This window comes from Archocentrus centrarchus, chromosome 13 (genome assembly GCF_007364275.1).
Source record: "Archocentrus centrarchus isolate MPI-CPG fArcCen1 chromosome 13, fArcCen1, whole genome shotgun sequence".
In the NCBI taxonomy this organism is placed as follows: Eukaryota; Metazoa; Chordata; class Actinopteri; order Cichliformes; family Cichlidae; genus Archocentrus; species Archocentrus centrarchus.
The window spans coordinates 30354151-30370061 of record NC_044358.1 but is presented as its reverse complement, the minus strand read 5'-3'; the positions used below and the strand labels follow the sequence as shown (position 1 = coordinate 30370061).

At 40.2% G+C, this 15911-nt stretch overlaps 1 protein-coding gene across 3 annotated transcripts in view; it reads left to right on the top strand.

Annotated features, from left to right (window-relative positions):
* Positions 1 to 15911, top strand: part of dync2h1 (dynein cytoplasmic 2 heavy chain 1) — a 133803-nt gene that overhangs the window by 25618 nt on the left and 92274 nt on the right. For all 3 annotated transcript variants that reach the window (XM_030744320.1, XM_030744321.1, XM_030744319.1), the window contains 14 exons: positions 494 to 676; positions 947 to 1129; positions 1409 to 1632; positions 1909 to 2024; positions 10970 to 11169; positions 11286 to 11417; positions 11691 to 11823; positions 12451 to 12658; positions 12765 to 12894; positions 13305 to 13460; positions 13629 to 13888; positions 14755 to 15001; positions 15169 to 15320; positions 15529 to 15673. In XM_030744320.1, coding sequence (XP_030600180.1) covers positions 494 to 676; positions 947 to 1129; positions 1409 to 1632; positions 1909 to 2024; positions 10970 to 11169; positions 11286 to 11417; positions 11691 to 11823; positions 12451 to 12658; positions 12765 to 12894; positions 13305 to 13460; positions 13629 to 13888; positions 14755 to 15001; positions 15169 to 15320; positions 15529 to 15673 — 2469 coding nt within the window. The remainder of the gene's footprint in view (positions 1 to 493; positions 677 to 946; positions 1130 to 1408; positions 1633 to 1908; positions 2025 to 10969; positions 11170 to 11285; positions 11418 to 11690; positions 11824 to 12450; positions 12659 to 12764; positions 12895 to 13304; positions 13461 to 13628; positions 13889 to 14754; positions 15002 to 15168; positions 15321 to 15528; positions 15674 to 15911) is intronic.

Genomic DNA, 15911 nt, shown 5'->3' with positions numbered 1-15911 from the left:
GTACATGAGGAAAATAAAATACTATACACAGTTGTAAATTTGGGTATTAATGTGATAATGTAAACAAGAGCTTCATATAGAACTTATACAAGTTTGGTGGCTGGGTCACCTTGACATCAAATACTTTTTGCAGCGTGGCAGGCTGCAGTATCCTGCGGATGGGGGCTGTTGTGTAGATGTTGGTTGATCAGCGCATTTGAACCTCCTCTTTTACCTTTTGGGGGCACTGTTTACGCAGGTTTAAGGAGTACTGGTAATACAGTGCTTTCTTACATTTCCTCTCTGCGGCTCTCTACGACCACGTCCGGACTCACTCTTACTTTTCTTTTCTTTGCCTGTCCATCATTCGTTTTTCATTTCTTTCCTTTTCCATTCTTTAAAACTTTGTCGTGCCCCTTCACCCATATGTTTAATGCTGTCTGGCCACCGTCACTTTCCTGTGCTGTCTTTATCGCTAATTTTCTTCTCTATCTTATCCCTTACTGCCTCCCAGGGGAATGCAGCTAAGCTGGTGCACACTCCGCTGACTGATAAATGCTACCTGACTCTGACCCAGGCAATGAAGATGGGGCTTGGGGGGAACCCTTATGGGCCAGCCGGCACAGGCAAGACTGAGTCAGTCAAAGCCTTAGGAGGGCTGTTTGGACGCCAAGTGTTGGTGTTCAACTGTGATGAGGTATATAGACACTGCTGTGAAAATGGGCTTCAGCATCAAAAAATTTGAATCCAAAATGCAATTTTAGTAGCCAAAAAATGTTTGATCATAATCTTGAAAGGAAAACACCCTTATGCAAAAACCACATGTGAATACAATATAGCCAATATATGCAACAGTAGACACACAAACACACTAACCTTTAGATTAGCACACTCACACATACACACAAAGCATGATTGCTAATTGACTACAAATGACAGTGCTCCCTTTTTTTTGTCTGTTTTCCAGGGTATCGATGTGAAGTCAATGGGACGAATCTTTGTGGGGCTGGTAAAGTGTGGAGCATGGGGCTGCTTTGATGAGTTTAACCGTTTAGAGGAAGCGGTCCTATCTGCAGTTTCCATGCAGATTCAGGCCATTCAAGACTCTCTCAAACATCACAAGAACACGTGTGATCTGCTGGGGAAGGAGGTTAGAATAGAAACCGAAATAGACAAAAAAAAAAGCTAAACTCCAATTACTTCTGTTTCTCAAACTCACCCTCTATAGTTTGTGCCTCTTTCTCATATCATAACATAATATATAACTATATCTTTCTGTTTTATCCACTGGCTTTCAGTCAAAGCAGTATCTCAGTAAATCAGTTATTTATTAATATATGGTGTGAGAACTGCTATAATTCAGAAAGCAAGCCATTAAAACACATTGTAATATTGAAAAGAACGTGCCCTTCCTTTCTGCGTCCTCTAGGTGGAATTGGATCCTAACTCTGGAGTGTTCATCACATTAAACCCAGCAGGAAAAGGCTATGGAGGCAGACAGAAACTTCCAGACAACCTAAAGCAGCTGTTCAGGCCTGTGGCCATGAGCAGACCAGACAATGAGCTCATTGCTGAAGTCATCCTCTACTCTGAGGGCTTCAAAAATGGAGAGATACTGGGATGCAAACTGGTTGCCATCTTTAACCTGGCAAGGTAGAATTAAGTCATTTTTGGTTTGGATTAGGGTAAAATTGACGCGAGACATGCGTCACCTGTGTAGTCTTTTTGTCTGTGTGGTTCACAAAGTGCTGTTTTTTTATGTTTCACATGGTATTACATGCACTTTATGTTTTAGCATAAATATTGTGCAATCGATTTTTTTTTTTTGATGAATTGTCCTCTGCCTCCCATGACTGACTGCTGCAGACAGCCCTACCACCAACTGAGAGTGTGTGACGTATGAAAATGTGCCTTTATTTCTTTGTCCAGAGAGCTGTTGACTCCTCAGCAACACTATGACTGGGGTTTGCGTGCTCTGAAGACGGTGCTGAAGGCTTGTGGCAGTCTCCTGCAGCAACAGAGAAGGAGTCATGACAAGGAAAAGAGTAAGATGCCCTCTGGCTGTTTTTTATTTATTTTTTAAATTTTATTTTAATATACAATATTTCTGTGAGGCATTTTTCCTTTTCCAATATTGAGTCACGGAAGTTAGGAGGGGGCGCCAGTGTAGCTCACCGGGTTGAGCTGGCAACATAAATGCCACAAGGCCAAAGGCCCCGGGCCATTTGCTGCATGTGTTCCCTCTGCTCTCTCCCACCTTTCCTGTCTGTTCTCAAACTGTCCTGTTAAAATAAAGGGAAAAAAAGGGGGACAACTCAAATCAAATTCTTCTCCAGGTACAATGGATCAAAACTTGTAGATGTCTAGTACAAACATTTTTCATCAGAGATTAGATTTAATACTTTTTAATAATACGGGGTACTGGGATTCATTATTTATAAATTATCCTGGTTTACAATTACATGAAATGAGACTTGATTTTACTGATGATTTTTTTCCGTCTGAATCAGAAGTTGCGCTAATTAGTGAAATGATTTGGTGGGGTGAAAATGAAACCTTTACTTACGAGGGAGCTGCACGTAATCTGATAAATTGCCTCAATTCACATTGATTAAGACTACCAGTCTGAAAATTATGGGCTCCATAACTGTTTAGTTTGTTCATGCATTCTTTACAGATAAGTTACAGTATTGTACACTATCTAATAAAAATGGTCATAAATAGAAACAACATCCAGCATCCAACTTCCTGACTATTCCTCTGGGTAGTTCTTTAAAAAAATGTTTCATTTATTTAATTTTTGCAAACAGCTTTTTCACCTACCCTTTTATCTAAATATTTTAACTGGATAAAGGAGAATTATTCATGGATGTGGATTGCAATTTATTTTAAGGCCTATTGCCTATTTATTGCCTATTGCTGTGTGCAAGTCTTAGCATGTTACCTTTGAAAAGTAAAAAAAAATGACATTTCTCATCTGGAGGCTGAATTTAAACAAAAAGACAATTTCCTGTGGAGTTCTTGGCTGCTGCCCCGACTAAAGAACTTTTTGCCCTGGGCTCCTCACACTTCCCTGAGTGCCCAGCTCCTGTACAGATGGACAATGACACCACCATCCCCTGGTCTAGTTCCATGACCACCAGGGCTCCAAAGCTGCTCTGGCTGAAGATCCTTAGATTAACTTTGGGAGCTAAACCGAAGGCCTTAGTCAGCTCGATGCCCCATACTGGGCCCACTGAATGATGGTCTGTTATTGCTGATGGGAAACATTATGACGTGCAGTCTTCCCATGTTGTTCGTGAGTTCCAATGTAAAAATAAATGTAACAATTTGGATTTACATGAATTTCATCCACTAGTCTGTCACTCCGTTGGATCCAAGAGATCCATATTGACTCACCAGCAACTCGGGGGTAATTCATGTGAATGCTGTTAAGCATTCACGTTATTGTTATCCTTCTCTGCGATTTTCGGTCTTTAACTTCTTCTGCATGCTTTGTGCTACAGAAATTGCTGATATCAAAACGTTAAGCTTTTTTCTGGAGAATTATGCTATTACTTTTCTTTTTTGTAACATTTATACTTTTTAAAATATTTAACTTTTTAAGAATTTTATTTTTACCATTTGAAATGAATAGAGAAAGTTTTGAGCCTGTATCTCTGAAGATAAAGGCAGATTTACACAGGTGGAGTCTTGTTCAATATTTAAGCCTGAGCTCCAGAACAAATGCAATTAAGATGATAGTGCCACCAAGATTGCTGTACCTATTTAGAACTCTCCCAGTTGAGGTGCCAGCTGCACAATTTAGGGAATGGAATAGGCAGATATTCCGGTTTATCTGTCAAGGGAAAAAGCCAAGGGTCCGCTATAGAACCCTACAACTAAGAAAGGAAATGGGTGGCATGGCTCTCCCCCACCTAAAGTACTATTTTTATGCATCCCAGCTGGCCCCACTTCTGTATTGGTGTAACAAGGACTGTAGGGCCAAGTGGAAGGAGTCTAAAATGTTGGCTAGATTTCCTTTACAGGCCTTGATTGGTGATAGAGGGCTGGTGGCTCAATTGGGGGGAGATAAATTGTTGGATAAGAATAACGTTAAAAATTTGGAGGAATGTGGTCAATCTGACATGAATTGAAAAAATTTTGTATTTGTTCAGATGGTGTGCATTTGATACAGAATTCCCTCCCAACCGTGACTGCACCTTTAAAACCTGGATAAAGAAGGGTATTACAACCTACCTCACATTAACAGAAAATAATATTTTTCATAGCTTCCAGTTTATGCAGAATAGATATGGCCTAAGGAAAGAGGACTTTTACAGATATCTTCAGGTATGCCATATCTTCACTACAAACTGCAAAATCATGGGGTTTACGCGAGTTGAATCAGAGTTTTACAAGATTTTAGAGTCTGCATATAACTCAAAGACACATAAATTGATTTCCAGAATATATACTGCCCTGTTTATAACAGAGAAAGATAATACTCTGTATATAAAACAAAAAATGGTAGGAAGAAGCAGCAGTTGTTATTTCAGAGGAAACCTGGGGGGATATTTGGAGATCCCAGTGGTCTTCTACCAGTTCCTCATTCTGGAGAGAACATGGCTGGAAAAACGTAATAAGGTACTTCAAGACTCCAGCCCAGGATAAAAACATGACATGGATATGTTGGAGACAGTGTGGAACAGGAAAAGCCAATCATTACCACATGTTCTGGGATTGCCCTAAATTGAGTACATACTGGAGAGAAATTCATAAAACTTTGATCTTGGTTTTTGGAAATGAAATGGCATTTAATTTTGTGATGCTCTTTCTCGCTGATGTTGCTATTCGAAAACAGAAAATGGACAGGAAACTATTGCAGGCCCTTTTAGTGGCGAGCAAGAAAAACTTTGCCAGGAAATGGCTTAACCCAACCCCTCCTACAGTAGATGGTTGGTTAGATATTAACTTAGAAATATTCAAGATAGAAAAATTAACCTATACCCTGAATATCCAAAGAAATAAATTCTACCAAATTTGGAACAAGTGGATAAAGTGTGTAACCCCATTTAGAGCCGGGTTTCTCTAACTTCTCTGATTCTCCCTCCCAACTGGTGAAAGTTGCATTACGGTGCCCCCCCCCCCCCCCCATCTCTTTCTGTTCCTCTTTTACTCTTCTGATTTCCTTTTTATTTTGCTGTTTTTAGTTCCCCCTTTTTTAATGATAAAAACTGGAAACTGGGAAGATGTCATGAAAACGAAATGGGTATCTTTATGTAAATCTGTTCTCTTCAAAAAAAAAAAAGTAGAATAGAATAAACCCACCCTACTTTGACAGTTAACTAGTTCAGCATACTTTGAACTATAGAAACAATTCAAACTTTAAACGGGTCCCAAGACCTTGACCTATTTAGGTATTACCCAGTTTGTTGATATCTTTTATGTTTTTTAAACAGTGACAGTTTAAGTTTGATGAAATTTTCTGAAATGTCAATGGTTTTCTGTGGAGGGTTATAATAGTTTTGGATTTTACATTATAGTTTAGTTTTATTTCATTGTAACTTTTTTCTCTAATTTAGTTAGTTTTAATTCGTTTTTAAGAGTGCTTTCGCTCGTTTTTATTAGTTTTGATTTTTTTTGTTTAATGCTTCATTAGTTTTAGTATTAGTTTTAATTTTTCATACTTTATTTGTCAAGTGCAAGATTCAAGGTGCAAGAGTAACTATTGTATAATAAGACCTCATCAAATCATGTCATTAAAAAAATTGTTTTCAACAAGCAACTGTTCACAAGATAGCAGCATTATGTGGTAAATGTGTGCAATGTTAAGGACATGCATGAACACCATGAGACATCAACAGGAAGCTACATAAAGAAAAAGCCAATAAACTTAAACTCCCAGTAAACCCTTATCTCAAAAAGATGTATCTCAAAAATTTTAAAAAATTAATGAAAACATTAATCTAAAAAATAAATTAGGAATAAATTGGACTACCCAGCATTAGATGCAGGTACAGCTTCAATGCAGTAGATTAATGTGACCTCCCATGTGGTGTATAACATCAGAACACAGCAAAACATTATAAACAAGAGCAAACTGAAGTCTGCATACATACTGTGCTACTCAGAGATGCTAGCTTGGTTAGATACCCACTATTAGACCTGAATATTAGTCTTCTGCGCTGGCTCTTTGCAGGGCTACGTACGCAAGTGGCCAACATCTATTATGGTTGTGGCTCAGGAGCTAGAGCAGTTCATCTACTAATCGCAAGATTGGTGGTTTGATTCCTGGCTGCTCCAGTCTGCATGCCAAAGTATCCTTGGGCAAGATACTGAACCCTACGTTGCTCTCAGATGTATCCGTCGGGGTATGAATGTATGTGAATGTAGATCGAAAGCCCTTTGATACAGAAAAAAACAGTGTTTGTATATATGTATGTATGCATGTATATATGTGTATATATACCTGTTTGTTTATATTTACTCTGGAGGAGGCTTTAAAACTTTGTGAAGAGTCAATGTCATTTTGACTCTGCACGAGTCAATGGGTGCCGCCTCCACAGCACACAATTTATATTTAAAAGAATAACGCAACGTGGTTTGTGGCAGGCAATTTACTGCATTTTAAAATTATGCAGTCTATAAATTATTTGTAAAACTGGTGATAGGATAACTAGGTAACCCTCTATAAATCATGTTATTAATGTGCTCATTTATATATTTATCGTCAGCCTTAAGAAAGCCGGGAAATGCGTCAGGAGGTTCCTGCACCTTAAACCGCACTCGCACACACTGTGATTAAAAAATACTATAGAGGGATGTCTGTGGTTGGGGTTGAAATTCCTTGTTTGTAGGGGCTGGGAAAGCTTTTTCCATTGTCACTAAGTGTGAAAACCAGATTGAATACTAATGCTGCATTAATTCTCTCCTACCTGTCAGCATACACAATTTTTGCACATATAAATAAATAAATACTGCAGTATTCGGCTGGATACTTTTGCGGAACATGTGTCTGTTGTTGCATTTGGTCGCTTTCATAGCGGAGCAGAGTATTCAAATGAATCACCGAGGAGATAAACCAAAAATGGTGCCTGTCGCTAACCTGTCAGTGCCATTTTTGGTTCAGTATGTACTGAGGAAGGCAGGAGAGAGGAACAACAGTGAGTGTCTACAGCCATCTGTAAAACACAGCGGAGGCTCAGTCATGGTTTGGGGATGTATTTCAGCCAGAGGTGTTACGGATCTTGGCAAAATTGATGGAATTATTCACATAGATGGATAAATGGAGGAACGCAGATTCTCATCTACCATCAGTACCATCTGGAAAGCATCTGATTGGCAACATCTTCATTTTTCAGCATGACAATAGTCCCAAACACACTGCCAATGCAGTGAAAACATACCTAGATAGAAGAACACACAATGAAACACTGTCAGTCATGGATCAGCCTCCCCCAGAGAACAGTAGTGAAGCAGTGTGGGATCATCTTTACAGTGTGATTTTGCTCTGTTAACATCCCAGCAACCTTTTTGAGGTAGTGGGGCTGAAGTTCAGTTTGACTGACTTGCATCCAAGTGATCGTGAAAATCTCCAACCTGCTGCATGATTTGTACTTTCAATAAGCAAATCTTTGGAGTCTGTTGGACTGAGCTGTGTAAGTTAGCAGATAAACACTATATATGTCCAGCTGATGAAGCACTTTGCTTACAGCTTCAATAAAAAGCACTTTTATTATAGAAGCTGAAACGTACTCTGGAGGGCCTTTCCAAAGATAATGGAAACTTCCTCACTCTGTGTCACATTGATCCTGCTCTGTTTGATAGAAACAGAAGGATTAAGGTGAAATTTTGTAATAATTTGAAGTGGTAAGTGGAATACAGTCACTGAGCACTTTATTAGGAACACTAATGCTACAGTAGTTAGGGCCTGCCTTTGGACTCATGCTGCCTCAGTTCTTTGTGGAATGGGTTTAATAGCGGATCATCTGCCTCCATCTCGCCCTGTCTCTAGCATCTACTCCTGTGACACCAGTCCTTTGCATGTCCTCCTTCATTACTTCCATGACCCTTCTCTGTGGTCTTCCTTTTTTCCTCCTGCCTGGCAATTCCATCTTCAACATCCTTTGTCCAGTGTTTCCACTTTCCCTCCTCTGCACATGTCTAAACCATCTCAGCCTTTCCTCTATAACTTTGTCTCCAAACTGCTTAAACTGAGCTGTCCCTCCGATGTACTCATTTCTAATCCTGTCCATCCCGTCCATCCCAGCCACTCCCAGTGAAAACATCTTCAACTCTGCCACCTCCACCTCTTTTTGTCAGTGCCACCGTTCTCCAAACCATCACAGGAGGAATCACTTCCATCTTGTAAAATTTCCCTTTCATTCACAAATCACCCGTCACATTCATCTCCACCTACTCCACCCTGCCTTCACTCTCTTCTTCACCTCTTTTTCAAATCACATTGTGCCCCACAATCTGAGATTTGATGGGAATGTGACTGAAACCTGATGGGTTGAACAGACAACCACTCCCTCACGTGCAGCTACACAGATGACGTTTTCAAGTACTTTTATTCAAAAACTTCACACAAGCAGAGGCGGAAAAAGTACAGACATTCTGTACTTAAATAGAAGTACAGATACTGTTAAAAAATACTCTGGTACAAGTTGAAGTATTGATTCAACTCCTTTACTCAAGTAAAAGTGAAAAAGTACAGGTTCTGAAATGTACTCAAAGTACATCATTCCGACCTAAGACAGACCCTGTACACCAGTTGAACACAAAACTTTACTGTAAGCGCAGTACAGCTAACTAATCTGTTTATCCTGCACTAAACTGCAGTAATTTCATGCAACCTTTGAATAACGGAAAGTTAGTGTACCTCAGTTTGTTTACGGGATGTTTCACAGTATGAATAAAACATTACTTCACATCATCAGTGGGATTTTTGGAGGGAAAGACACAACTTGAAGCAGCTTGTTTCTGATTCGTGGATTCAAATTCAGACACATGAGGCAGGTGGTTCAAATATAGGTAGTTAGTGCTTTTTTTCTGCAATTAAGCTTGTTTAGCAAGTTAAGTTCAATTTAGGCACTTTCTTTTTCAGTTGTTTAAGCTGATTAGGATGCCTCCTTGGTGCCTCCCTTTGGAGATTTTTTTTTGGGTATGCCCAATTGGAAACGGACCCTGGAGTATACCCAGAACCCACTGGAGAGATTATTTTTCTCATCTGGGAATAAATCAAGATCCCCCAGGAGAAACTGGAAAGTGTAGCTGGGAAAAAGATATCTGGAATATCCTGCTTAGCCTGTCCCCACCGCAACATGACCTCGGATAAGCAAAAGATAATGGATGGATCGATGGATGTTAAAAAAGTATATTATTTAATCCATTATGATTATTGGAGATCTGATTCCTGTACTAGTGACAGATCGCTCAACAGATCATAAATTAATGTACCTCAGAATCAGAATATCCTTTATTGTAATTGTGCAGCAATGAGACAACAAAATGTACCTGCACTCTGTTCTAGATAGTAAATGTACCTCAAAGGCGTAACTACACTGTCATGTAACATCCTGCAGACATCCAAATGATGCTTCGAGTAGATCACCATGCAGTATCACCAAGATAAAGTCAAATGAGGACAAAAGTCAATTGCCCATTTTAATAAAAACAACATCCTTAGTGTCAGCCTGACATGTTTGGCTCATGGCCTTCATCAGGCTAATTCAAAAAGAATACACAAGTAAACCTGTCAAAGTTTTGGCCTCTTCAGACTCTTTAACTTCTCCATCCACCCCAGAAGTAGATAAAGCTATAACAGAAATTTCTACATGGTTTCCGCAATTTAAAAAAAAAAAAAAAGTGCCAGCATAGCAACATTTGGACCTGAGGGACAGAACGTTGTAAAGTTGACAAAAGGGATCAGAGGATAAGGTTACAGTGAAAATTTGACTGATCTGGAGATGCTTATCCTTTACTCAACAGAGATGCAATAAAAATGTTTGGCTAATCTGGGCCTCTTTGTGTGGATATCTATTGAATTCAGTTTGATAGCAAACAAAAGGCTTTATTGTCTATCACTTTCTCTGTGCACAAGCTGCACTTGCCCTCTAAATCCTCCACTACAGACATGCCATGAATTGACATTTAGCTCAAACGCTTTCCCTAAAAACTTTTCTCCCCTCGGGTTTTTCACTTATCTGTACTTTTGTCCTTTTGCATTCTCTCATCCCCAAAGACTTTGCCAGAGTGTTGTTGTTTACCTCTTCGGTATTTCTTCCCCAACTCCTTCGCCCTCCTCTGACCTCTTGTTAGCGCTCTCTTTTTCTGATACCTGACTGTCGATGTTGCACTCGTTCTCACTCGCTGCCCTCTTCTTCTCACCCCCAAGTCCCCTTCATGTCTCTTGTTTTCAGTAACTCCCCCCACTTCTAACTTTGTTTTAGTCACCCTTTTCTTGATTCTGTCTCTCACTCTCCTTTAAATCCTTCTGTTCCACCACCCACCTTTTATCTGTCCAACACACACACACACACACACACACACACACACACACACACACACACACACACACACACACACACACACACACACACACACACACACACAGATTCTTGGACACACTGTGTACAACTCTTGTCTGTCGATGAGTCCCCAAGGTTTTCTTGTGTTTGTCTCTGTATGTAACCTGGCCAAGTGCTCCTCTCTGCAAAAGGAAAAGCGATCAAAAGTATTGACAGTCTTTTAAATCGTGACAAGCTTTGGTAATTAGCACATTTTTAACAGGGGACATTTGCAAGAGCAAAGCAATACTAAACTTTCCTCACCTTGTTTTTATATAATTTCCTATCTTTCTTTCTTTTCTTCCCGCATTCAGCCTTTTTCACAGTTTACAGCAGTTTTATAATGTTAACCATACTCTTTTTGAAGTGTTTTTTATGCACTTATCTGATTTTGGATTGAAATGGAATTTATATTAATTTCTTTCATCTACTTGCAGTTGAAGAGAGTAGTCTGGTAGTGCAGGCCTTGAGACTGAACACCATGTCCAAGCTGACATTTTCCGATAGCTCTCGGTTTGATGCTCTGGTAAGAGATGTCTTCTCTGGGGTTGATTTCACCGATGTGGAGGCCCAGATACTAATGCATGCATTGGAACAAGTCTATAAGGAGGCACAGCTTGAACTTATACCCAGCCAGGTGTGTATATGAAGGTATCTAATTTTGGGGGGGCTAAATATACACATATATTTGCCATACATTATGTGAACAGATGAACAGAGACAATTATATAGAGTAATTGATGTCCCTTGCAGCTAAAGAAGGCTTTGGAGCTAAATGAACAGCTAAGACAACGTATGGGTGTAGTCATTGTTGGGCCCAGCGGAGCAGGCAAGTCCACGCTGTGGAGGATGCTCAGGGCTGCTCTCAGCAAGACAGGCAAAGTGGTGAGTAGAGTGACATGCGCGCACACACACACACACGCGCACACACACACACGCACACACACACACACGCACACACCCCTGACCTGAATACATATTTAGGACCTATGCTCTAACTGGAAATATATGTATATAATATGAATCCTTTAAAATTACATTGTGCAAAGTGTGAATTCCAGTATTTTTTTTTAGCATATAAAGGATTATGAAAAACATATTCAAAGTTAAAAAAATGATCTTGATTGTCTTGCTGATTCAGATTTTTTTTTTTTATAGGTGAAGCAGTACACAATGAATCCTAAGGCCATGCCAAGAAAGCAGCTGTTGGGACATATAGACATGGACACCAGAGAGTGGTCTGATGGCGTCCTCACGCACAGTGCCAGGAGCGTGGTCAGAGAACCACAGGGTAAGAGAGGGGCACCACTCAACTGGTATGTGATTAACCAGATGTTTGACAGTGTGTTTGGGTCGTATTATTGCCTGCTTAAAGTAAAAAGTTTTTGTACTGCTCAGTGACCTGAATATATAAGATGGACATATCCACTGTGACAGCACCCACTGGGTTGTAAAGCCCCCTTTTGATGCTACAGCTTGAACATTTTGGCTGTCACCATCTGAATGAGAAAGTTTGAATGCCCAGCTTTATTGTCTGTTTTTCTCTTATTATGTGCATTTACAAAATGAAGGTTAGGTTTTATATGTGCATATATATTTCATATGACTTTAAACTGATGATTCAGAGCATGAACTCATCAGGACAGTGTTTTACAAAGCCATACTTAAAGTATGGCTTTGTAATCAACCCCAGAGAAGACAGCAGGGTTATTTTGTCATAAACTTTAGATAGAATCTGTACATAACTGCATCGCACTGGCTTCATTTTTTGGATCCTTTTTTTTATATATGCACTTGGTTCAGTGCAGTGAAAGCACAAGTTCAAATTAGCCTGTACTGGTCTGTATTCGTTGTGCTGTGATTAATGTGCTGTATACATCTGTTGTAAACATCCACACGTATATTTGTGTTTTTTTAGAGGTGAACTCCTGGATTGTGTGTGATGGCGACATTGATCCGGAGTGGATTGAGAGTCTCAACTCTGTGCTTGATGACAATCGGCTGTTAACCATGCCTAGCGGAGAACGCATCCAGTTTGGACCTAATGTTAACTTCTTGTTTGAGACTCATGACCTTAGCTGTGCCTCACCAGCTACCATATCCCGCATGGGCATGATCTTTCTCAGGTCAGTCAGCCTACGCAGATATAGTTTGAATCATCTATTTCTATCAAATTCTACCTTCTCAGTACTTTTCTTACTGGTCTTTTACTTCTCTTACTCATATATAAAGTGATGAGGACATTGATGTGGGTGCCTTGGTGAAGTCGTGGTTAAAAGGTCAGCCAGAAGAGTGTCGCAGTAACCTTGAAAACTGGCTGGGGGATTACTTCCAAAGATCCCTGGACTGGGCCCTCAAACAGGTCAACATCCTACTGCTACACAGTGCCTGAAAAGCAGTCAAATCTTTTCATTGTTCTGAATGTTAAGCACGATTTCTGTTCAGAAGCTGAAGCAGTGGTGCTGTCATTGTGAATTCACTGAACAGCTTGCAGCAGTCTTTTATCTTTTTTTATGTTGGGACCTTCATCAGTTAACTTCACTTGTACTTACCTGTATTTATTGTGATATATTTAATTAATAACATTATGAAAGCTCAATCAAATAACTTTTGACCTTTCAGCTTAATGAACAGATTGGGTTATTATGTCTTTGCAATTTACATAATGCTTCCAGACTGTATTTCTCTTATGCTTAACTGGTTTATTTGAAAATCTTTATAGATCTTTGATTCTTACTTCTATGTGACATTATTTCTCTCTCTTGTCATCAGAATGACTTTGTGGTGGAAACCAGTTTGGTGGGTACAGTGTTCAATTGTCTGTCTCACCTGAATGCTGTGAAGGAGAGGGGCCAGTTCATTGTTGGTCTTCTGAGAGGTATGGGAGGAAACCTCAACCTCAAAACACGACAGGAGTTTTCTAAAGAGGTGAGGACCACAGGGTTTTTTTTTTCTCTTTTGGTATCAGCAGAGATTTATTTTAGGATTTAAATTGTAATCATGTCTTAATTGCAACTGATAAAAATTATATGGATGGGTGATCAAGAAAGATATAAGTCCTTATTGTTTGTCTTTATGTCTTTTTTACTTCTGTAGTTGCTGAGCTGGGCCAGGGAAAGCCCACCAGACCCCAGAAAACCATTAGATACCTACTATGACTCTGACAGGGGTCATCTAGCAGCCTATACATTCCAGCATCCTGAGGGTCTCACACTGGAGCAGTTCTCTCATACACACATTCTACCTGTGATTGAGACTCCAGGCATGCAGAGAGGTCTGCACGGTTTCTGCCCTTGGCTCACCGCGCAGCACAGGCAGCCCTTCATGGTCGTAGGGCCAGAGGGTTGTGGAAAGGGGTAATTACTTCTGGATCCATACACAAAAACGCATTAAAATCATCGAGCCCTTCACAATGTCATGATTGCTGAACAACTGTTACATTACCTTACATTATCCTGACTTGAGAGCAAATGGCATTCTGTGGAAGCAATTCACAAAGAGATTAGTTTTATTCAATCCTCGTGTTAGCCTTGTAGAAGAAAAATCATTGGTGAGGTCAGAGTGTGCATTGCAGTTTGCGAGACAGAGGCACTCACACGTGAATACTCAAAATGACACAATCACATAATCAACACTGAAATCAAAGCTGCTTTTATTCAAGATTTGACCTTTTTCATAAAGGCGCCGAGAGCTCAGAATCAAGATTGAATCTGTGGGTGTATGTATGTGCGTGTGCTGTTTGTGCTTTGGGATTGTGTACGTGTACACATCAAGTTCTGAACTGCCCCAGAGGTAATTGCATCCCTCCCCCGGGGAATGAAAGAACAAGGGTTACTCAGTTTGCCTTTTACACTCCAGTTGCATCTCTCTCAGCCTTTTCTTTTCTCATCCCCTTGCCCTGTCTGAAAGATCACTGTGCCAGGGAGGCACAGGATTTGTCAACTTATTCTTCTGATAAAAGTACAGATTTTCTGATAATGAGTGTGCATGAACACACCATATTTACTTTCTTTACTTCACCTTTGAGTCAAAGGGAAGCAATGCTCTTCGGATCCCAACAGGTCTTTTTTTTTTTTTTTTGTTTAATAAAGCAGCTGTCCTTAGATCAGCTTAAAAATTTATGAAGCTATGTTGTGTAAAACATTTGGAGGAAACGTTGCCATCCTTTGAGCTTGTGTGTCCCCTCTGTATTTCTTGACCTTACTCTGCTTATTCCGTTTAGCATGCTGCTGCGGTACGCCTTCTCTCGGCTGCGTTCCACCCAAGTTGCTGTGGTTCACTGCAGTGCCCAGACATCATCACGCCATGTCCTACAGAAGCTCAGTCAGACGTGCCTGTTGCTTAGCTCTAACACTGGTCGAGTGTTCAGACCCAAGGACTGTGAGAATCTAGTCCTTTATCTAAAAGACATCAACCTACCCAAACCAGACAAATGGGGGACCAGCAACCTCACTGCCTTCCTCCAGCAGGTAAAAGACAGATAAACAAGACAGAAGGAAAGTCAGTGAATGGCTTGAAACAGTTTTGATATAAGTGCCCACTCTCAGAAACTAAGACTTAAACACTAGTTCATGTCATGTTCACGTCACACCAGCAAAATAAGTTACATCACAATATATATTAAACTCTCCTTCAGGTCTTGACCTACAAGGGGTTCTATGATGAAAATTTGGAGTGGGTCAGTCTTGAGAACATACAGGTGGTGGCGTCCATGTCCACAGGGGGTGCTGTCGGGACCCATTCGCTCACAACCCGCTTCTCTTCTATAGTACGCATTTGTGCAATAGAGTAAGTACAAAGCAAGGAGCATATAACAGACAGCATAACATAACATAGCATAGCGTAGCATAACAGCATATAACAGCATATAATACCAACAGAATAGCACTTTGTCATTAATTTGCATACATTTTTCCAACAACACTCCTCATCTCTCTCTGTTTGGGCTCCTTCAAACTCAATAACAATTCATTCTGTTTACTCTGCCTGACTTTAGCTATCCAGACAGGGAGCAGCTGCAGACTATCTACTCGGCTTACCTGCAGCCAGTTCTCCAGCATAGCCTGGGCAGCCAGGCAGCCTGGGCCAGCACAGGGAAAACACACCAGCTGGCTGGGTCTCTTGTGCAGCTCTATGAGCAGGTATTGAATTTAACAGGGTGTTCATTCAAGTTTATATCCACATTTGCAAAAACATATACTTTCCTGAGATTCAAGCAGCATAAACAAGCCACAGTGGAATCTGATTTGAATTCGAGTAGATCCAAATCCAATCCATGCTTGTTTCCCAACAGGAGGCGGAAATTTCTATCCCTACATGCTGCAAAATAGCACTGTCCAAGTCCTTGTATATTCACAAATATCCATTTTGAACTTCTGG